Source organism: Alosa alosa, chromosome 22, assembly GCF_017589495.1.
Source record: "Alosa alosa isolate M-15738 ecotype Scorff River chromosome 22, AALO_Geno_1.1, whole genome shotgun sequence".
Lineage (NCBI taxonomy): Eukaryota > Metazoa > Chordata > Actinopteri > Clupeiformes > Clupeidae > Alosa > Alosa alosa.
In genome coordinates this window covers 28,696,877-28,719,623 of record NC_063210.1, presented here as the reverse complement: position 1 = coordinate 28,719,623, position 22,747 = coordinate 28,696,877, and the positions used below count along the sequence as shown (strand labels likewise).

General features: G+C 46.7%; 2 protein-coding genes across 2 annotated transcripts; both read left to right on the top strand.

Annotated features, from left to right (window-relative positions):
* The first annotated feature begins 5,668 nt into the window (after window positions 1-5,668).
* LOC125287227 lies at window positions 5,669-10,737 on the top strand. The gene is made up of 4 exons (XM_048232788.1): window positions 5,669-5,969; window positions 7,248-7,632; window positions 7,798-7,973; window positions 10,613-10,737. Exons 1-4 carry the CDS (start codon window positions 5,780-5,782, stop codon window positions 10,735-10,737), a joined length of 876 nt encoding a protein of 291 aa, XP_048088745.1. The 5' UTR covers window positions 5,669-5,779.
* Window positions 10,738-13,563: 2,826 nt separating this feature from the next.
* Window positions 13,564-22,543, top strand: LOC125287226 (zinc finger protein 467-like). The gene is made up of 3 exons (XM_048232787.1): window positions 13,564-13,810; window positions 20,392-21,415; window positions 22,465-22,543. The coding sequence occupies exons 1-3, from the start codon at window positions 13,618-13,620 to the stop codon at window positions 22,541-22,543; spliced, it is 1,296 nt and encodes a 431-aa protein (XP_048088744.1). The 5' UTR covers window positions 13,564-13,617.
* Window positions 22,544-22,747: the final 204 nt, after the last annotated feature.

The window sequence follows — 22,747 nt, the reverse complement described above, 5'->3', positions numbered from 1 at the left end:
GGCAGCTACACACTAGGCTATGCACACAGGCAGCTACATACTAGGCTATGCACACAGGCAGCTACATGCTAAAGCTACACTCTAGGCTATGCACACAGGCAGCTACACACTAGGCTATGCACACAGGCAGCTACATGCTAAAGCTACACACTAGGCTATTCACACAGGCAGCTACACACTAGGCTATGCACACAGGCAGCTACACCCTAAATACACGCCTATACACTAGGCTATGCACACAGGCAGCTACACACTAGGCTATGCACACAGGCAGCTACACGCTAAATCTATACACTAGGCTATGCACACAGGCAGCTACACGCTAAATCTATACACTAGGCTATGCACATAGGCAGCTACATGCTAAATCTATACACTAGGCTATGCACACAGGCAGCTACACACTAGGCTATGCACACAGGCAGCTACACGCTAAATCTATACACTAGGTTATGCACACAGGCAGCTACATGCTAAAGCTATACACTAGGCTATGCACACAGGCAGCTACATGCTAAAGCTATACACTAGGCTATGCACACAGGCAGCTATGCGCCAGTAATGCACACAGGGCAGCAACAGCTGGATCTATACACTGGGCTATGCACACAGGCAGCTGCAAAGCTACAGCTACTATTCACACAGGCAGCTATTCACTACAGGCAGCTATGCACACTGCAGCTGTACACACTAGGCTATGCACACAGGCAGCTACACACACTAGGCTATGCACACAGGCAGCTACACACTAGGCTATGCACACAGGCAGCTACACACACTAGGCTATGCACACAGGCAGCTACATGCTAAAGCTACACACTAGGCTATGCACACTGGCAGCTACATGCTAAAGCTACACGCTAGGCTATGCACACAGGCAGCTACACGCTACACACTAGGCTATGCACACAGGCAGCTACACACTAGGCTATGCACACAGGCAGCTACACGCTGCATACTAGGTTATGCACACAGGCAGCTACACGCTAAAGCTATACACTAGGCTATGCACACAGGCAGCTACACGCTACACACTAGGCTATGCACACAGGCAGCTACGGCTAATGCTACACACTGGGCTATGCACACAGGCGGCTATGCACACTAAGGCAGGCTACTGCGCTAATGCTACACACTAGGCTATGCACACAGGCAGCTACACGCTAAAACTATACACTAGGTTATTCACACAGGCAGCTACACAGGCAGCTACACACTAGGCTATGCACACAGGCAGCTACACACACTAGGCTATGCACACAGGCAGCTACACGCTAAAGCTACACGCTAAAAGCTAACTAGACGTAGCTAGCCCACCGGGAGATGGACTAGTTTCATGAAAGGCACGCCCTTCTTTAACGTAACATGCTGATTCACTAGGTGCTGCACCCAAGGCAGAATGACTACCAGACTGGTAGTAAAAATGTGGGTGGGGGGAGTGAATGAACAGCGCTCTCCCACATCCACAGATGAGGTGCCCTTGAGCAAGGCACCTGACCAGAGACTTGGGGCAGCCTTGGTCTACTGGTTAGTGCTTTGGATTTGTAAGCGGAGGGTTGTAGGTCTGAACCCTGACCAACAGGCATGGCCCTTGAGCAAAGCACCTCACTGCTCCCCGAGCGCCGCTGTTGTAGCAGGCAGCTCGCTGCACCGGGATTAGTGTGCTTCACCTCACTGTGTGTTCAATGTGTGCTGTGTGTTTCACTAATTCACGGATTGGGATAAATGCAGAGACCAAATTTTCCTCACGGGATCAAAAGAGTATATATACTTACTTATACTTTCTAATGAGGAGACACAGCACTCAACGAATCTCCCATAGAAATGTATGGGGTTAGTTTGTAACACAAACATGGCAGTCGTCTACACATATTCCACCGAGTCATGCCACATGCAGAAGTTTTCTGATGATACTGCAATTGTGGGGTGTATCAGGAACGGGCAGTAGGGGGAGTACAGGAGCCTGGTGGAGGACTTTGTGCAATGGTGCAAACTCAATCATCTTCAACTCAACACTTCAAAGACCAAGGAGATGGTGGTGGATTTCCGCAGGTCTAAGCCCACTCTGCTACCAGTCCACATTGATGGGGTCAATGTGGAGGTGGTTAGCACCTACAAGTATCTGGGTCTCCACCTGGACAATAAACTGGACTGGTCAGCCAACACTGATGCACTTTACAAGAAAGGGCAGAGCAGGCTGTACTTCCTGAGGAGGCTGCGCTCCTTCAATGTGTGCAGTAGGCTCCTCAGGATGTTCTACCAGTCTGTTGTTGCCAGCGTCCTCTTCTATGCAGTGGTATGTTGGGGAGGAAGCACAAAGAAGAAGGATGCGGGGCGATTTGACAGGCTGGTAAGGAAAGCTGGCTCTGTAGTGGGAGCTGAACTGGAGTGCATCACTTCACTATCTGACAAAAGGACCCTGAACAAACTGATCAACATCTTGGACAATGAGTGTCATCCACTCCACAGCACTATTGTTAAGCAGAAGAGCCTGATCAGCTGGAGACTTCGCTCACTGCCTTGCACAACAGACAGACTGAGAAAGTAATTTGTCCCCAGGGCCATTGAACTGTTCAATGCTTTACTTAAGGGAAGAGGAGAGATAGACTTCTCTGCATAGTCTGTCTGCCTCTTCACCCCCTCCATGTTTGGATACTGTCTGTCCACTAGCCACTTTTACCACTGTCTTTATGCCTCACTGTTTGCGTGCTATATTAGCACATTAGCACATATGCATAACCCCTCCATCCAGGCCACAGCCGAACTGTGGCCACACTTATACCTTTTCTTAAATAGTTAAATATATAGATATATAGACTTTACTTTACTTTATTTCTGCATTGTTGCACTGTTGGACTTACTCATTTGCACTATCACCATGACCACTATCACCATTGCACTATCACCATGACACTCATTCACACAGAGCACCTTACCTTACCTTACTATGCACAAAGAATCACAGGCTCAGTCCCTGCCTCAGTCAAGCGCCTTTGATTAATCACCACCAATCAATTTAGATTAAGTGTTCGTTAGTATAATTTGTATTTTAGTATATTTAGCATATTCTTTATCTTGTACTGTTCTTATTGCTTAGTTGTGTTTTTATATTATATACTTTAATTACTCTTTCTGCTGTTGAAGAATGTGTTTGTGTTGTCTGTATGCTGCTGAGACCTTGAATTTCCCCTGGGGATCAATAAAGTATCTATCTATCTATCTATCTATCTATCTATCTACACACCGGCTCATCACACACTCCGATTGGGACACACTACACACACACACACACCTATCTATCTATCTATCTATCTCCCCTTCCACCGTCAAAAGTTGACATGTGAATATATCGTGCCAATCATGTGGTATGTTGTGAATACATCGTGCCAATCATGTGGTGTGTTGTGAATACATTGTGCCAATCATGTGGTGTGTTGTGAATATATCGTGCCAATCATGTGGTGTGTTGTGAATACATGGTGCCAATCATGTGGTATGTTGTGAATACATGGTGCCAATCATGTGGTGTGAATACATCGTGCCAATCATGTTGTGATCTCCCAGCTGGAGCGAGGTTGGTGTGTCGTGATTCGTGAAGCCTGGTGCGCATGTAGATGGATAGATAGATAGATACTTTATTGATGCCACCTTCGCCAAGGGGAAATTCAGGAATGTGCAGTTCTACCCATAATAGATGCCCGAGAAGTGCCCAAAAAGCATTGCAATATGGCTGCCGAGTGGAGGGACTTGCCTAAAGGACTTTGACCCCCAAGGCACATAACCCCCACTGCTCCCCGGGCACCAGGATTAAGGGCTGCCCACTGCTCTGGGTGTGTACGTGTGCTAATGTGCTCACTGCTCTGAGGGTGTGTGTGTGTGTGTGTGTGTGTGTGTGTGTATGAATGGGTGTACACTGTGTGTGTGTGTGTGTGTGTGTACACTGTGTGTGTGTGGGTGTGTTGTACACTACCACCGGATGGGTAACATGCAGAGAACAAAGTCCTTGTATATGCAACTTGGCCAATAAACCTGATTTACATTTACATGGTGTTCCTAGCCTAGTATGTCCCAATATACTACAATACTGTAGTAAACTGAGCCTAGCTGTTATAACTGTGAAACTCCCATGATGCTGTGCAGTGTGTGTATGTGTGTAATGTTGATGTGTTAAACTATGCGGGTTGACAATGTTGTGTGTCATGACTGTGTTCTACAGCCGATTGAAGTGTTCGGAGCTAGGTTAGGCTGGTGTGTGTTGGGATGCAACCTGGGGCAGATGTTTAGTGCTGGGGCAGATGTTCAGTGCTGGGGCACAAGGGCCGGGTCTGGTGCAGATGTTCAGTGCGGGGGCACAAGGGCCGGGTCTGGGGCAGATGTTCAGTGCTGGGGCAGATGTTCAGTGCTGGGGCATAAGGGCCGGGTCTGGGGCAGTATGAGGTGGTTGTGTGTTGTGGTGTGAGACCAATAAAAAGATTCTGAGACAACTTTGCAGCTTGTTACAATACTTTTTTTAAAGTATATATTTTTGGGGCTTTGTATGCCTTTAATCAGATAGGATAGTGGAGAATGACAGGAAGTGAGTGGGAGAGCGTGTCGGGGTGGGATCCAGAAAGGACCACGGGGCGGGATTCGAACCCGGGTCACCAGTGTATAGTGTAGGTGCCCCAGCCAGCTGCGCCACGACTGGGGCAGGTTTGTCACAATACTTTTATAGTGTGTTCCAAAAAACTATAGTATTCCTATAAGATTACTATACTGTATTTGTCCCAGAATACTATACGATTCCTATAAGATTACTAATATATTTGTCCCAGAATACTATACACGATTCCTATAAGATTATTTGTCTATACTACTATACGATTCCTATAAGATTATTTGTCTATACTACTATACGATTCCTATAAGATTATTTGTCCCAGAATACTATATACGATTCCTATAAGATTATTTGTCTATACTACTATACGATTCCTATAAGATTATTTGTCTATACTACTATACGATTCCTACATTCTATTCTTTTTCGTTTCTTTTTTTCTTCTTTTTGGAAGATCTGTACTAAGATCTGGAATCTGTACTAAGGCAGTTCACTATATGTATTAAAATGTAAACATTGTGTTATTGTCACTATGTAAAGGAACCTAAATGAAATATGGGCTCAAATCATTTTGACAACTTTGAACTCTCACACAGTAGCCTAATTGTTATAAGGCATTTAGAAAGGGTATTTCATTTTTTTCTAATAAGAGCTGAGCTAAATATTACACTTTTCTCTTTACGATTTTGCTTAATAGTTGCTGCTCTATGGTTCCTATTGGCAAATTAATCAAACATGTATAATTGGACGTGTGAGATTGACTTGCATTTGTTTTCCAAAAATAAGTGGGCAAGAGGCATGATTTTCAATAACACACACCTGCAGCTTCCTGCACACTCGCTAGTCTGTGTGTTAAGTGTGTGATGCTAAGAAGAAGCCTTGCCTCGTCTTTAAACGATGTGACTCGGCAGGGCTCGTTCTTCCAAGCACGAATCCTTTGAGAAACAGCATACTTGATTGCAGCGTATGGAGCTTGCCTGCAGAGAACGCAGTTCCACTCCTGTTTGAAAGGTGGCAGTATACAATCACTGCCCTTTCTTAGTGTACCACCGAGGAACGAAGAAGCGGAAGCAGAAACTGCGTCTGTCAACACAGTCCTTCAGCACAGGGCTGTGTGTGATCTGCCGGGCATCTGTGTAATACACGGTCTCTTTTATTAGTCTTTTTGTTGTATTGAAAATGACCAAACTCCAGCTGTTGAACGCGTATCTGACGGAGCGGTTAGGGGAGGTGGTGCGCGAGATTTTGGATGTGGTGGAGGACACAGTGTCCGAGTACCTCGAGGAAACGGCGCGGACTCGCCGAGAGAACGACAGTCTCCGGAGACAGCTGCGAGACGCCGTGCTGCTCGCCAAGACGGACTTATTCGGTAAAGCCTCACGACTTCGGCACTCATCCACACGTGGCACACAATTACCCGATTATTTATCAGAGGATGGCATCTATTAACAGACCATTTCAATTCAACTCGCGCTAGAGAAATCAATAAGAGTCGCTCCGTTACCACAAGGCCAACTGAGACCTCTAGCTTACTCTTCCACATTCTTACTCTACCACACTCAGATTGACCGGCCTGACACACGAATGCTATCACCGAAACGGTTGTTTTGCTAGTTTATTTATCAAATGATGGGCACTGAAATAAACTGCACTGCTGTGGGTAACGTTAGTTCGGGGAGTTGTAGCCGGGATGAACATTGCTTTTGAGTCGTGGACTCGTTTATCTGGAGTCTGGAATGTATAAGTATATCTACTCTTTTGATCCCGTGAGGGAAATTTGGTCTCTGCATTTATCCCAATCCGTGAATTAGTGAAACACACTCAGCACACAGTGAACACAAAGTGAGGTGAAGCACACACTAATCCCGGCGCAGTGAGCTGCCTGCATCAACAACAACCGGTGCAGTACTAGCTTACTGGGGGTGGGCTGGTCACTACGGCCCTGCGGCCTGCTGCTTTGGGGTCCCAGGAGAGTTTTGTTGATGCAGTGGGGTCCCAGGAGAGTGTTGTTGATGCAGTGGGGTCCCACTGACTTATCGCTGCTGAAAAACAGCCTGACCAGCTTAAGGTGGTTAGTTGGTTGACCAGCTTGTTTGACCACCCTATGATGGTTGACCAGCTAGACTAGCAAAACTCTTGCGAAAACATACTTTCAGCTGGTTTACCCAGCTTACGATGGCAATTCAGCTGGTTTTGCTTTAGTGGACCACCCTCAAGCTGGTCATTTTAGCTGGTGTTGCTGGTCTATAGTGCTGGTTTAACTGGCCGTGCCAGCTTATGTTGGTCATTCTAGCAAACCAGCATGACCAGCTTGGCAGGCTGGTCACCAGCATGACCATCTTGCACCAGCTGTATCCCACACGACAGGCTGGTCACACCAGCATGAGCAGCTTCCTCAGATGGTCACGCCAGCATGTCCAGCTGGTGGCCCAACCAGCTACACCAGCAAAGACCAGCAAGAGCTGGAAGAAAGCCAGTAAAGACCAGCTAAAAGCAGCAAAGACCAGCTAAAAGCAGCTATCAGCATAACTGTTTTTTCAGCAGGGCTGCTTAACTGCTGTGTTATACACACAGAGACTTTCTCTCTCTCACACACACACACACACACTCACAGAGTGCTCCAGCCTGACTATTCTCTGTTCGCCAGGTCCGGCCCCTGCTGATGAGGTCTCGGCGGTCAGGCATGTGGAGTGGACGCCTACAGCTCATCAGGACCCCAGAATAAGCCCCGCCCCTCCTGGCGGCGGCCAGAGGCTTAGAGGGGAGGGGTCAGAGGTCACGGCGAAAGAGGAGCCAATCGAAGAGCCGCTGAGGTGTCCGGAGTCTGAGAGCTTACCCGGCCGTGTCCATGGAGACGCCTTGACCTCTGACCCCCAGATCAAAGCAGAGCCCGAGGAGGCCGACATCACAGTGACCATCACGACGGACATGCTGTCCATGACTCCAGACTCTGCAGCACACACACACACACTCCTCCACGCTTGGGGCGTCCGGCCGCACACACCTTTACACACGCACCACCCCCCTCACTGGCAGCCCACACACACACACACACACACACACACACACCGCCGCGCACACACACGGAGGCTGGCGCGCCCGGGGGCAGCAGGCGTGTGGACGGTCAGGTGTCCGGCGGTGGTGTGTGTGTGCGCTCGCGTGCGGAGCGTGTGTGTGTGCGCGTGGCGGCGTCTCAGGTGCAGCAGTGCGGTGTGTGTGGCGAGGTGTGTGTGGGCCACGGGGCACTGCAGCAGCACCAGCGCAGCGGATCTCACCGACGTCCCTTCGGCTGCGAGTGTTGCGGACGCCGCTTCACACAGTCAGCTGATCTGCGGCGACACATGCGCACACACACCGGAGAACGACCGCACCAGTGCCACGTCTGCCACAAGAGCTTCTCACAGATCGGCAACCTCCGACGTCATCAGCGCACGCACACACGCACACACACCTAACACACACACACACACACACACACACCTAACACACACACACACACACTCACACCTAACACACTCATACCTACTGTAACACACACACACACACACACACACACACACACACACACACACACGCACTCACACCTAATACACACACGCACTCACACCTAACACACACACACACACCTAATACACACACACACACACAGCCCTAACACACACACAGTCACACAGGAGGTTGAAACCAGGTTGGAAAACCACGTCTCTTAAAGGGGAACTCTGGCTGTGTTCAACATAGGGCCCCTTAAAGGTTGTATCTGCGATAGCGAGGATACGTCACTTCTGTTGATGTTCAAACAAAACAGAGAGCTAGCTCGCTACTCCCTCCCGTGCAATTAAAACTCTCCTCAAGGCGCTTTCATTCGGTTATTGGTTGAAACACTTTATTTTTGCCTTTTGGTGGGTTTGCTGGCCCCGTGCAGATCTCAGAGCCTAGGCTTGCCTGCAAGAGCCTTAATTTTTTGGCCGGCCTGCTTATGGCAGGCAGCTAGCCCGAATCGTTAGGAAAGATTAGATGAATGTGATAATTTATGATTGGGCCTTTTTTGGGCCTGAAATCGCTGATACAATCTTTAAAGGAAGAACTGTGACTGTATTTTGACCAAACAAAAAACGGTTCGGAACATGGCACTTTGGTTCGGAGCTTGAACCAAATCCTTATCCATGTCCCAGCTCCTGGGCAATGCTGTGACCTCTGACTTACACACACACACACACACACTATATATATACAAATACAACACACTGTGCGAACACTCTAAACCGCCACATTCAGAGACAGATTTATACTGTGGGAATGTCCACTGTAGGAACGCTACACTGTAATGTTGGAACGCTACACTGTAGGAACGCTACACTGTAATGTTTTCCAGGCAGTTTTGAGAAATGTTTTGTTTATATAATTTGTGTTAGGAAGGGGGAGGAGTCTGCTCTGTGTGTTAGGAAGGGGGAGGAGTCTACACTATAATAAACTCCTGGAAGACAAGTCATCTTTCACTCGCGTCTGCTGTTGTTTTTTCTCAGTTCTCTGATGTGTGTGTGTGTGTACAATATGTACTTTACATACAGATAACATACACACCCTGAAACAATCCCCTGCTTCACACTGTAAGACAAAAAGCCTTTCTCTTCTTCAGATTGATACAGCAAAGTGGTTTGTTCCAGTGTAAAATGGTAAAGGTTCACAAAGTTCTCAAAGGTTCAACCTATGCCTGCCCTTGGCATCCTCTCTGGACTTCTCTCCTGTCTGGGTGAACTACTAAAAGTGATCAAGTCATTATATGCTGGTCTCAATGCAAATTTATCTGGCTTCTACCCAGATAGTCCTTTGTCCTATGTTTATGATAATTGAGTGTATGTATTTTAACATTCCAGAGTGTATGTATTTTTACACTCATTTTAATCCTCACCCTAGCCTTTGATCATGCCAAACCCTTTGTCAACCAAACTGCTCTTGTGACCTTTGACAATCAAATGCTCACATAACCAGATGGATGTGAGTGAAGCTAGACGGAAATGAAATTCACCTGGCGGGAGTCAGGTTAGTTTTAAGGGTAGGGAAGGACCCCGTGGGATTTTTTAAAATTCTGGTTGCTAAACACACCATTTTAAAGGAAGAATTCGATTGTGATATTGACCTAAAGTGTGTTGAAACATGATACCGGTGTGAGCATTATGTCACATATAGCCATCTCGACTTCTCCCCTGCACTCCAAAACCTGGCTAGTTGGCCGATGCTACCAACAGCTTTTTTCAACAGTGGTGCTTGACATCCGGACTAACCAATGCAAATAAATCACTGTTTACACCCATTTCACGAGGGCTCAATGTATCTCCACACTTCATTGGTAGACTTCCTGGGGCCCTGACATTTAAAACGAGACATTGAGAACTTTGAAAAAAAGCACTGGTAGTTTACTTACAAGGCGATTTATACAGACAGTATCTTCCACGAGTTTCGCGTTTGCAGCCATCTTGAATTTAGTCCGCGATAAATTCGAACTAGCGGTAAGAATGAACAGGTATGATGGGGATCAGATTCCAAAAAATAATTCGGTGGAAATGCGTAGTTCCGGTTTCTTCAGTAGCAGCAGCTGGAATCCATGCATTCCACTAGTCCTTTTTAATCTGATCGCTTATCATACCTGTTCATTCTTGCTGTTGCCTGCTTTATCGCAACTAAATTCAAGATGGCTTCTGCGCTTAAACTTTTAAATTGAAGATACTTCTGTATAAATCGCCTTGTAAGTAAAACTACCAGTGCTTTTTTCAAAGTTCTCAAAGTCTCGCTTTTAATGTCAGGCCCCGAAGTCTACCAACAAGTGTGGAGATACATTGAGCCTCACAATGGGTGTAAACAGTGATTTATTTATTGGTTGTCCACGTGCCGGCACCACTATTGAAAAAGTTGTTTGTGCCGACTAACTAGCCGATTTTTGAGTGCAGGGGACAATGCAAGATGGGCTATGAGACATACGTTCACACTCGTATCATGTTTTGATGCACTTTTTAGGTCAATATCACACCGAATTCTCCTTAATGCAGTTTGGGGACAAGAACAGAGCAAGCCAGCCCCTCATCTGTGAGGCTCATGAGACATGTAGCCCCCTCATCTGTGAGGGCTCATGGGACATGTAGGCCACATGTAGAGCATTATCTTCCTGCTATCTATCTATCTATCTATCTCTATCTATCTATCTATCTATCAATAAGTCTTCTTATCCTCTAATCATAGTGTAGAATCTCTTGTGTATTAAGAGGCCTACTAAATCACAGAAATTTCTAAGGCCTATTTTTTACAAACGTGTCACACAACGTTGCTGTCTGTGCGCTCATTCAGCTCAGCTGATGTTCAGTTACTAACCTATCGGCCAATCAGAAAATAGGATTTCTCAACCAATCAGGAAATAGTTTTGTTTTGATGTGGGTCCGCAACGTGGAGACTGCTGGTCCGCGGAGTCGTGGGTGAAATTAGGCCCGGTGCTTCGTCTGATAATTTGCTGCGCAGTTGATCAAGATACCGCGGACCGACAAAAAAAGAAACAAACGTTTCTGCAATCCCGATGTCATTAAACATGGAGCCATACAATTAAGTGGTGGTATGAGCGTTCATTCAATGCAGGCGTCTGCGCGAGACTGAAACTAATCGATAACGTTGGTATCAAAGCTCCGCTTCAACCTGTTGAATGCTATTTAATTGTTTAACGACACTTACTAGACCAACGTTGATTTGTGGAACTTCCATAGAAACAGAGCAGAGACTGTATAATACACTGTATAGCACTGAGTATTGTATAGTCAAATTTGAATATAACGTGGCCAAAAGTTATTGTAGCCTTCTTTCTATCTGTTAAAGATCAACAGATCAGTGATTTACCTATCTGCTCGCCAAAAAGCTGGTATTGTGTTTCCTGAATCCTTACATTCAGGCATTCAAATTAAACTTCATTAAAAACATGTTTTTTTTTTTCTCCATTTCCTGTGATGCTTGCATGAGGGAAACATCCCAAAACAATAGCACCCATTTAATTGTTGCTGTTTTGAAGTATTTCTTTTCTTATGCAAGCATCATGCAGCAAAACCAATGAAACTAATTATATCTTACATTAGTAAAGCAGTCCTCTGATGTGCATGTCACAAAACATTTAAGTGAAAGTGCATGTATAACAATATAGGCATAATAATGATTGTGATTGATTTGGAGGGAGTGGGGTTGGGTACGTGTAGATGAGCCCTATGACCCCAAAGTCTGCCATGACTGGGCCTCGGAGTCAAAGAAGTTTGAGAAAGGCTGGTTTACATAACCTGCATCAGATTGAGGTTTGCAGGGATGCTTGAAGGCATGGGTTGAGGACCCAGTCAGTTCGTCACAATATGCACATTTGTTTAAATTCATACCTCGTGAATCACCATGACCAAAATTGTACTTTTTTTTACTTTAAATCTTGAAAAAAAAAATGGCTGTTACTGCAAACAAGAATATTTTTAAGGATGGCCTCATTACTGAAAAATGGACATTGAACCACAGTGCTTTAAATGGGAGCCCCCAGTATCAGTCATCAAGGCATCAAAATCTGCCACAAACACTTACAACACACAAACATCACTCATAAACACACACACACACACGGACAGAACCACCACTGTTCAAGAGACCATTTTGGGGCTAAATGTGCTTTTTCTCATTTGTTTGTTTAGATCGAGCAGAATGAGCCACTGCTGTTCAAAGGGCCCATTTGGGTGAAATTATCATTATAATTTATGTTATTATTATTTATTATTATTTACTATAGGGTTCTAGAATAAATAAAACAGTGTGTTTGAAATAATGGAATTTGTGCTCTCTGATGGGACATGGGGAGGGTGGGTCTGTTGATCGGGGGAGGGGGTGTGGCGCCACGAGTAGTTCAAGCAGACGTAGGACTTTCATGTACTTCGATCAGGGGAGAGGGGGCGTGGCACTGTGCCAATGCCACGCCCCCTCCCCCCTGAGAAACAAAGTCTCACTCCTTGCAAACTTCAAAACTTGAGAGCCCTGGCCATGCACAACTGAAAGGCTGAGGAAGTCATTTGTCCCCAGGGCCATTGAACTGTTCAATTCTTCACTAAAGGGAAGAGGAGAGATAGACTTCTCTGCTTAGTCTGTCTGCCTCTCCACCCTCTCCATGTTTGAGTACTGACTGCCCACTACTGCTTTACTACTGTTTTACTACTGTTTTACTAATGTCCACAGCCTAATGTTGTCACTACTGTTTTACTGCTACACTGTTTTTCATGCTATATTAGCACAATGGCTCACAATGATCAATGGCTGCGGTCAGCTACAGCTTCTGCTACAATACTGAATGAATGAATGGCTATAACCCCATTACCTCAACCTGTTCTTGCACTGACATAGTTTTTTTTATTCTACCTTGTCTACATTATACTTTACTCTCCTATTTGTTCATATTATTTATGCTGGTCTCTAGACCTTATTCTTGCACTCTTGCACTGTTGGACTAATGTTGGACTACTTTTTGCACCTTCACCATGACACTCACTAACTTGAGCACCTTACCAGTCCCAGCCCTGTCACTACAAGCGTCTTATGCTTGATCACCCTCAAGCACATTGGACTTTTTAAATTTAATTTATATAGTATATTTAGTATTTAGTTTTGTTAGTTTTCTTATCTTCTACTGTCTTTATTGTACAGTGGAGTTTAGTTATATGTTTATACTTATACTTATGTTTACCATTTCTGCTGTAAGTGCATGTTGTGTGTGATGTCTGTATGCTACTGAAACCTCCTGAATTTCCCTTTGGGGATCAATAAAGTATCTATCTAGTAGACGCGAGGCACTTATGAGAAGTAAAGAAAACGAGTTAATGCAGTTCCAATGTTGTCCACGAGGTGGAAGCATGCTTGTATACAGTTGCTGTTTCCTCGGTGGCGGTGTAGAAGAAGAACATCAACAACAAACTAGCAGCATTGAAGGAGTATCGGTGTTGTTTTGTTGCAGCCGACCGTGTAAAATGAGCAGTCACCAGCTGCTCTCCGCCTCGTGCCTCAGCCAACGGCTCGTGGCGGCCGTGGAGGAGGTCATGGAGCTCGTGAGAGCCACGGTGATCCAGTACGACCTGGAGAGCACTCAGGTACGCCGCGAGAATCAGCTGCTCCGGTGCAAGCTGGGGGAAATCACCGGCGGAATTCCTCCGGACACAGCCGGTAAGTTCTCCTCTGGGCCGGTGAGTACTTACGGTTACGGTAACGGCAGGTTTACAGCCTACGCCCCCTTCAGCCGCCTGTAATGGGTAGTTTCACGAGCAGGCTAAGCATTTGACATTTTCTGGACACGTGTCTGTGTAGCCTACCTCAAATGATTAACTGCATGTTGTTATTAATGATAGCAGAAAACACACCATTAAGTCATTTTCACCCTCAAAGCAGGGCTGTAGTTCACTTTATTGCCCTGGTGCTAAAGATGTGGATGGTTTTGTAGCACAATCCACATTGCTATGTAGTTACAAACATATACATTCTAGACTCACATTGAATAAGTAAGTATATATATTATATTAGTGAAACACACTCAGTACACAGTGAACACACAGTGAGGTGAAGCACACACTAATGAAGCACCGGCGCAGCGGCGCTCGGGGAGCAGTGAGGGGTTAGGTGCCTTGCTCAAGGTTACTTCAGCCGTGACCTGTGAACACACAGTGACCTGGTCGGTATGTAGTTGATCTACATTCTAGACATAAACACATCACCGGCGCTAAGCTGCTAAATCATCCAGCGCACAGACTGACTTTTGTAGCATGTACAGACCTCACTTAAACACAACATTTTACTGTGGGTAAAAACTCCCAGGTCAGGCTGTGTGTGTGTGTGTGTGTGTCTGTGTGTGTGTGTGTGTGTGTGTGTGTGTGTGTGTGTGTGTGTGTGTGAAGAGCTACTGTCTGACGTGTGTATGTGTTGAGCTGCTGTCTGACGGTGTGTGTGTGTGTGTGTGTGTGTGTGTGTGTGTGAAGAGCTACTGTCTGACGTGTGTGTGTTGAGCTGCTGTCTGACGTGTGTGTGTATGTATGTTGAGCTGCTTTCTGACGTGTGTGTGTGTGTGTGTGTTGAGCTGCTGTCCGACGTGTGTGTGTATGTATGTTGAGCTGCTTTCTGACGTGTGTGTGTGTGTGTGTTGAGCTGCTGTCTGACGTGTGTGTGTGTGTGTGTGTTAGGGCTTTGACTCCGAACTTCGTTATTCGAATATAATTCGATTATTTTTAAAATTAAAGATATTCGAACGAATTTTAGGGATCTCTTAATATTCAAACCTGTAGCCTATGGAGATGATTTCTATAAATGTATTTGGTTGTAAACGTTGTTTTCAATTCAGATTCTGAGGTTTTTTTCACGCCTGGTGAAGTGAAATGGCGAGCTCATTAGCAAGGCTATTATTGGCCATCTGGGCTCCTGTAGGTGACGTTAGCATCCTGGCTGGTTCACGCTTAGTGAGCTCACACATAGACATAATAGACACTTTTATTTTAAACTTAACCTTCCTCTGATTTTAATCACCTCAGTTATCAATCAAAGCAAACAGGGAAAAGAAATGGCAACACAATCATGAAAAACACTCAAATAAATAAATGTGCAGATAAGTCTGAATGAAAAGCAGCACTTGGTGAAGCCTGGAAATATTGTAAACAAAGTAACATTAGCTTAATTTGCTAGCAGCTAGTTTATCATAGTCTGGTTAGACTGTTCAGTTTCCCTACGTGTGTTTAAGGGGCCGTTTATACGAGAACGATTGCGAAGGAAGACAACAAAATATTTTATCATAAGTGCCTTTTGTTTACACGGCGACCCCGCCATCAGGGCTTGAAGACGCAAACATCTGAAGACTCCTTCCAGAGTGTAGAGTTTTGAAGGCGAATTCGGTTGCGTCTCCGGCCTAAAACGGCTAAACCAAATAACTGTCAAATTAGAATGTCTGCGCGGGACGTACCGGGGTTCTATCACACCACCACCCAGCGGTTTGGAATGCATCTCCAATCGAATATCACATACTCTTGCGTCTTCATATAAACAAAGATTTCCCCCTCAGAATGCTCGTCTAAACGCGAATAAAGAAATGAAGACGAGACGCCACTTCTCTTTTCATCGTCACCGTATAAACGTGATGACGGCCAGCAGCTTGTCCTTCACCGGGCCGGTCAGTGGAACACGCGTGGTGCCCACACGCACGTACGCACACCTGTCAATCACGCCCTCTGGAGCACCCTATTGGGCAGAGGAGAGGGAGGGCAGAAGAACCTTGATGAACATCTTGTGTGGTGTGTGTGTGTGTGTGTGTGTGTGTGTGTGTGTGTGTGTGTGTGTGTGTGTGTCCGTCCGCGTGAGGTCTGACCTTGATGAACATCTTGTTTCCGATGGGGGCTTTGGAGGCCTTGGCGGGGGCGCAGTAGACGGACATGGACTTCCTGTCCCGAGAGAACTCCAGAGTGAACTCCTTACGCATCAGCTGCTTGACCACCTGGACAATACAACACCAGACAGCAGCAATGTCAGTGCACAACGCCTGTGTGTGTGTGTGTTCAGGGCAGCGATGTCAGTGCACAACACCTGTGCGTGTGTGTGTGCGTGCATGTGTGTGCATGTGTGCATGTGTGCATGTGTGTGCGTGCGTGCGTGCGTGCGTCTACTTACAGAGCAGCAGGCGTTGGCTCTCTCCACCTTGGACAGGCCGCGCACCTCCGTGTTGAAGACGTTCATCTTCTCCACCAGGCAGCAGAGGGCAGTCTCAGTGGCCTCCCCCACCTTCTCATAGATGCCCTTAGACTGGACACACACAGGGAGAGAGAGCCAGGCTGAGTGTGTGTGTGTGTGTGTGTACAGTGGCCTCCCCAGAGAGAGAAAGAGTCAGGCTGTGTATGTGTATGTGTGTGTGTGTGTGTGTGTGTGGGGTGTGTGTGTGTGTACCTCGTTGTAGTCCAGTGATGAGTCGTTGCACAGGGCGCAGATGGTGGCCAACTCCACCAGTCCGTCAAACTGACCACACTTCACCAGAGACCCGCCCCTCGACCTGCAGATAACACATAACGAAATGAGCCAGGTCTCAAGGTTCTACTGACACCAGCCTGGTCTCAAGGTTCTTCTGAAACAGACCAGATCTCAAAGTTTCTACTGAAACCAGCCTGGTCTCAAGGTTCTTCTGAAACAGACCATATCTGAAGGTTCTGCTGAAACCAGCCTGGTCTCAAAGTTCTACTGAAACCAGCCGGGTCTCAAGGTTCTATTGAAACAGACCAGATCTCAAGGTTCTACTGAAACCAGCTTGGTCTCAAGGTCCCAAGGTTCTGCTGAAACAGACCATATCTCAAGGTTCTGAAACTAGCCTGGTCTCAAGGTTCTACTGAAACCAGCCTGGTCTCAAGGTTCTATTGAAAACAGCCTGGTCTCAAGGTTCTACTGAAACCAGCCTGGTCTCAAGGTTCTGCTGAAACAGACCATATCTCAAGGTTCTACTGACACCAGCCTGGTCTCAAGATTCTATTAAAACCAGCCTGGTCTTAAGGTTTGATGACCAACAGGAAACTGGTTCAAATTGGCTCTCAAGTCTATTTCTTCTCTGTCTCAGAATCATGGTACCTGTCACACACACACCATCCTACTGAAATGCTAACACCTGCTAACATGCTCTGCCAACACCTGCTAACATGCTCTGCTAACATAAGAATCAGTATGTCACACACACACCATCCTACTGAAAATGCTAACACCTGCTAACTAGGGCTTTGACTCCGAACTTCGTTATTCGAATATAATTCGATTATTTTTAAAATTAAAGATATTCAAATATTCATTCGATCTCTTAATATTCAAACCTGTAGCCTATGCAGATCATTTCTATAAATGTATTTGGTTGTAAACGTTATTTTCAATTCAGATTCTGAGGTTTTTTTCACGCCTGGTGAAGTGAAATGGCGAGCTCATTAGCAAGGCTATTATTGGCCATCTGGGCTCCTGTAGGTGAAGTTAGCATCCTGGCTGGTTCGCGCTTAGTGAGCTCACACATAGACATAATAGACACTTTTATTTTAAACTTAACCTTCCTCTGATTTTAATCACCTCAGTTATCAATCAAAGCAAACAGGGAAAAGAAATGGCATCACAATCATTAAAAACACTCAAATAAATAAATGTGCAGATAAGTCTGAATTAAAAGCAGCACTGGTTGAAGCCTGGAAATATTGTAAACAAAGTAACGTTAGCTTAATTTGCTAGTGTATCATAGTCTGGTTAGACTGTTCAGTTTCCCTACGTGTGTTTAAGTTTCAAATGAATACTTTTTCTCCTTGGGACAGGCCCGTTTGAGTCTTGGAAAATACTTTTCCATTTGCATCGGGATTGAGATGATTAGAACTTAGCAGTCAATTTGAATGCAACAGTTTTAAACAAATTCGTGCAGCATTCGTGATGCTAACCGGATTTAATAGCAATTTAGCCAGTCATCTTGTACGATTAATGTTTGGATTACATGTGCATGCTGAGGAGAGAGAGAGAGTGTATGGGGCAAGGAGTCTGTGTTGAGGTAGGCCTACTTCTATCGCCTACTATATCGACTACTACTACAATGCAAGATATATTTAGCCTATTTATTTATGGACAACGTAAGGCAGGAGGTGTGTGTTGCTTTTAATTATGAATGTTCTATCGAACGTATTTTTTATTGATATCGATTACATGTCTATTGCGATACATATTGCTATCGTTTTATCGCCCAGCCCTATGCTCAATAATAACAATTTTAACACATGCATAAATACTCAGCCTTTCGTGCATGTAGTCTATTGACATTGACTGATATACTGCCCTCTGGTGGACAGCCCTATGCTCAATAATAACAATTTTAACACACGCCCTTCTGCCCTCCACCCAGCCCTCACCCACCTGGAAAAAAGAGACTCATATGCGAGATTGCTGTTTATAGACTTCAGTTCTGCATTCAACACCATAATACCACAACAACTCATCTGCAAACTTGACAAACTGAGACTCAGTACCTACCTCTGCAACTGGCTACTGGACTTCCTCTGTCAGAGGCCTCAAGTGAAAATGCGTGTTGGCAACAATATCTCAAGCAGCATCACACTGAGCACGGGGCCCCCAAGGCCTGCGTGCTCAGTCTGCTGCTCTTCACCCTGCTGACACATGACTGCACTGCAACCTACAGCAACAACCACATAGTGAAATTTGCTGATGACACAACTCTGGTGGGTCTCATCACCAAGGGCGGCGAGACTCAATACAGGTTGGAGGTCGACCTTCTGACCCACGTGGTGCAGGGACAACAACCTCCTGCTGAACGTCAGCAAGACCAAGGAGATTGTTGTTGACTTCCGTGAGGTCACACCCAACACCTGCCACTGACCATTGACGGTGCTGTGGTGGAGAGAGTGAGCAGCACCAAATTCCTGGGGGTGCACATCAGTGAAGACCTCTCCTGGACCACCAACACTGCATCACTGGCGAAGAAAGCTCAGCGCCCGCCTGTACTTCCTCGCGGTAACTCAGGCCGAGCAAGTGCTCCACCAGCCATCATGACCACATTCTACCGAGGCACCATTGAGAGCATCCTCTCCAGCTGTATCGCTGTGTGGGGCGAAGCTGCACTGAATACAACAGGAAAGCCCTGCAGCGCATAGTGAACACAGCTGGAAGGATTATTGGTGCTTCTCTCCCTCCCTGAAGGACATTTACACCTCCCACCTCACCATAGCCAAGGCACCAAAATTGTGAGTGATGCAAGTCACCCCAGCTCACAATTTGTTTGATCTACTGCCCTCTGGGAAGAGGTACAGAAGCCTCGCTCCCCAAGCACCACCAGACTCACCAACAGCTTCATACACCAGGCTGTTAGGATGCCGAACTCTCTCCCCCTCCACCCTCAGCTACATAACATCCTGGACTTTTAGACCCAAAATGGCTGCCTTGCACTACTCCATTTGTACACTTGCACACTTGCAACTTGTTGTTGTTTGTCCTGTTGTCCTGAACACTTCTGAACACACTTCTGCTGCTCTTACATAACTTGCACCACTATGCCACTTGCATACTTAGGTCAAACAAAACTACCTCAGCCATTTATTGGCCTGACTTTTGCACTATTATATTGACTGTCTACTGTATGCACAATTGCACAATTTCTACCAAATTTTGCTGCTCTTATTTCTTCATTGTATGTGCCTTCTTATTTTTACTTTTTATATTGTTTACTTGAATGTTATGTTTGTCTGTGGACCTAATTGGTAAAATATGTCTTGTCTCCACCGTGGGATAGTAGGAAACGCAATTTCGATCTTTTTGTATGTCTTGACATGTGAAGAAATTGACAATAAAGCAGACTTTGACTTTGACTTTGACTTTGGGTATTGACATTGACTGATACACTGCCCTCTGGTGGACAGAACATATAGAACTTAAGTTTGATACCAATATCGGTCTTACTGAAGACATTTAATGGTTCAAATATTATTAATACATATTTGAATATATTCAAATTTTAATATTAATAAACAAACTAACTTCGAATATGATTTTTGGACAAAAGTCAAAGCTATAGTGTGTGTGTGTGTGTGTGTGTGTGTGTGTGTTTTTGAGCTGCTCTGTGCTCTCTGACGTGTGTGATGAGTTGCTATCTTACGTGTGTGTGTGTGTGTGTGTTTTTTGAGCTGCTCTCTGACGTGTGTGTGTGTGTGTGTGTGTGTGTTTTGAGTTGCTATCTTACGTGTGTGTGTGTGTGTGTGTAGGGAACTCTCCGACTGGGGAGGAGTGGGCCGACTGGACGCATCACCTGGACCAGAACTCCGGAACCGCAGTGGACCCGCAGAACCAGCTGCAGAACCAGCAGAACCAGCGGAACCAGTCCCTGAGCTGTGCGTCTGCGCTGGGCTTTAAGAGTGATGAGCAGACCCCGACACCAGAGCCTGCAGCGCCCCCTACCTGCGTCAGCGTGAAGACCGAGTGGGCCGACGACGCCCCTGAGCCCAACAGCCAATCACAGCAGAGCAGCGGAGCTGATGTCAAGACAGAGCTCCTCCTCACGAGAACCATCAAAATGGAGTCAGAGGAGATGGTACTATTCTCAGAACTTCACCCGGTCGCCATGGAAGCGACCCCCATCCAAGCCCCACCTCCAGACACCGTTGCCGTGGAGACGGTGGTGTTTGCGGAGCATCATCTGGACTGCTCTACTGCTCGCACAGTTGACCTCCCCTCAGCAGGGGGCGCCATAACAAACGCCTCCCACCGCCAGACCTCACCAACAGCCCCCCACCCCACGCTCCGACCCCCCCACCCCATAGATGTCCGACCCCCCCACCCCACGGGTGCTGCTCCGTTTACCCACAATCCCTTAGCCAGACCACGCCCTCTCCTCACGGCACAGCGTCATGGCAACCCCGTGGGTGGGCCGGCAGTGGGCCGGGGCCAGGCCGGCGGAGGGCGGTGCGCGGTGTCGTTTCCATGCCAACAGTGCGGGAAGCAGTTCGTGCACCGGTCGCGCCTGCGCGTGCACATGCTCATCCACACGGGCGAGAAGCCGTACGCCTGCCAGCGCTGCGGCAAGCGCTTCAACAACGACGGAACCCTGAAGAACCACCAGCGCGTCCACACCCAGCTCCGCCTACACAGCTGCCCCCTGTGTTCCATGCGCTTCAAGGACGCCTACACCTGCCGCAAACACCTGGTACACACACCGCGGGCCAAGAGACGCGAGGGGAACGCCTCCCAGCACCACACACACGCTACACACCGCCGCATAGGCAGACGAGGGCACAGCGCACAACACACACTCAATCAGAACACATGCGCAGGGCGCCATGCTCAGCACACACACACCACACACACGACTAGAACGCACGGACAGGGTGGCATGCTGAACACACACACTCCCCGAGCGCAGGCGCAGATGGACACACACTCTCGCCTGGAACAGCTGGTGGCGCACACACAAGCAGCAGCGCTGCGCTCACACACGCACACACACACACGCGCACACACACACACACAGAACACGGCTCTATGGACAGAGCAGAGGACCGGAGCAGGGGGCAGGGGGCAGAGCTGAGGGTCAGAGGTCAATCTCACATCTCAACACACACTCATGCACTCACACACACTCGAACACACTCATGCACTCACTCACACATACTCACGCACTCACACACACTCATGCACTCACACACACTCATACACTCACACACACACACACACACCCATGCACACACATATTGGCATGCACCTTCACACACACTCATGTATCTCACACACACTCACACACTCGTTGCATCTTACATCACTTATGCAATCACACACACACTCACGTACTTCACACACACACATCACACACTCATCGCGCACACTCGTTGGCATCACACACATATTACCCCGTGCACTTCATTTATTTTACACACACACACTTGCACATTATTACACACACATTCTTCAATGCATTATTATTACTCTTATGTACACACACACACACACACTCATGCACTCACACACACACACTCATGCACACACACACATTCATGCACTCACACACACACACACACACTTCATGCACACACACACACTACTCATGCACTCACACATGCACTCACACACACTCATGCATCACACTCACACACACTCATCATGCACTCACACACACACACTCACGCACTCACACACACTCATGCACTCTCACACACACACACACAGAGCTCCCGGGGGGAAACTACTGACTGTCTGCAGGAAGTGGTCATCGGTCCACCGGGTGCAGCGGCCAACAGAAATCAGTCATCTGTCACACGGTTCTACATGGTGTTCCACATTCTCAGTGACGGTTCTACACAGTTCTACGTGGTGTTCCACATTCTCAGTGACACGGTTCTACCTGGTGTTCCACATTCTCAGTGACACTGTTCTACGTTGTGTTCCACATTCTCAGTGACACGGTTCTAATTGACACGGTTCTAAGTTGTGTTCCACACTCTTGACATGGTTTCCTTGCAAACAGGTTGTTTTGAAGTAATTTGTTGCATAACCAATATCAATATTTAGTTTCAGACTTCACAAAGGTACTAATAATAAGCAGACTCCAAACTGTGGGCGTGACTTAAC

Excerpts from the sequence above, each read along its gene's own strand:
- LOC125287227 (XM_048232788.1), top strand. The coding sequence starts at position 5,780 with ATGACCAAACTCCAGCTGTTGAACGCGTATCTGACGGAGCGGTTAGGG. Across the intron at positions 7,633-7,797 it reads ACGCACCACCCCCCTCACTG|GTGCAGCAGTGCGGTGTGTG; the intron begins GCAGCCCACACA and ends GCGGCGTCTCAG. Across the intron at positions 7,974-10,612 it reads ACCGGAGAACGACCGCACCA|GTCAATATCACACCGAATTC; the intron begins GTGCCACGTCTG and ends TGCACTTTTTAG.
- LOC125287226 (XM_048232787.1), top strand. The coding sequence starts at position 13,618 with ATGAGCAGTCACCAGCTGCTCTCCGCCTCGTGCCTCAGCCAACGGCTC. Across the intron at positions 13,811-20,391 it reads AATTCCTCCGGACACAGCCG|GGAACTCTCCGACTGGGGAG; the intron begins GTAAGTTCTCCT and ends GTGTGTGTGTAG. Across the intron at positions 21,416-22,464 it reads CGCCGCATAGGCAGACGAGG|TGACGGTTCTACACAGTTCT; the intron begins GCACAGCGCACA and ends CCACATTCTCAG.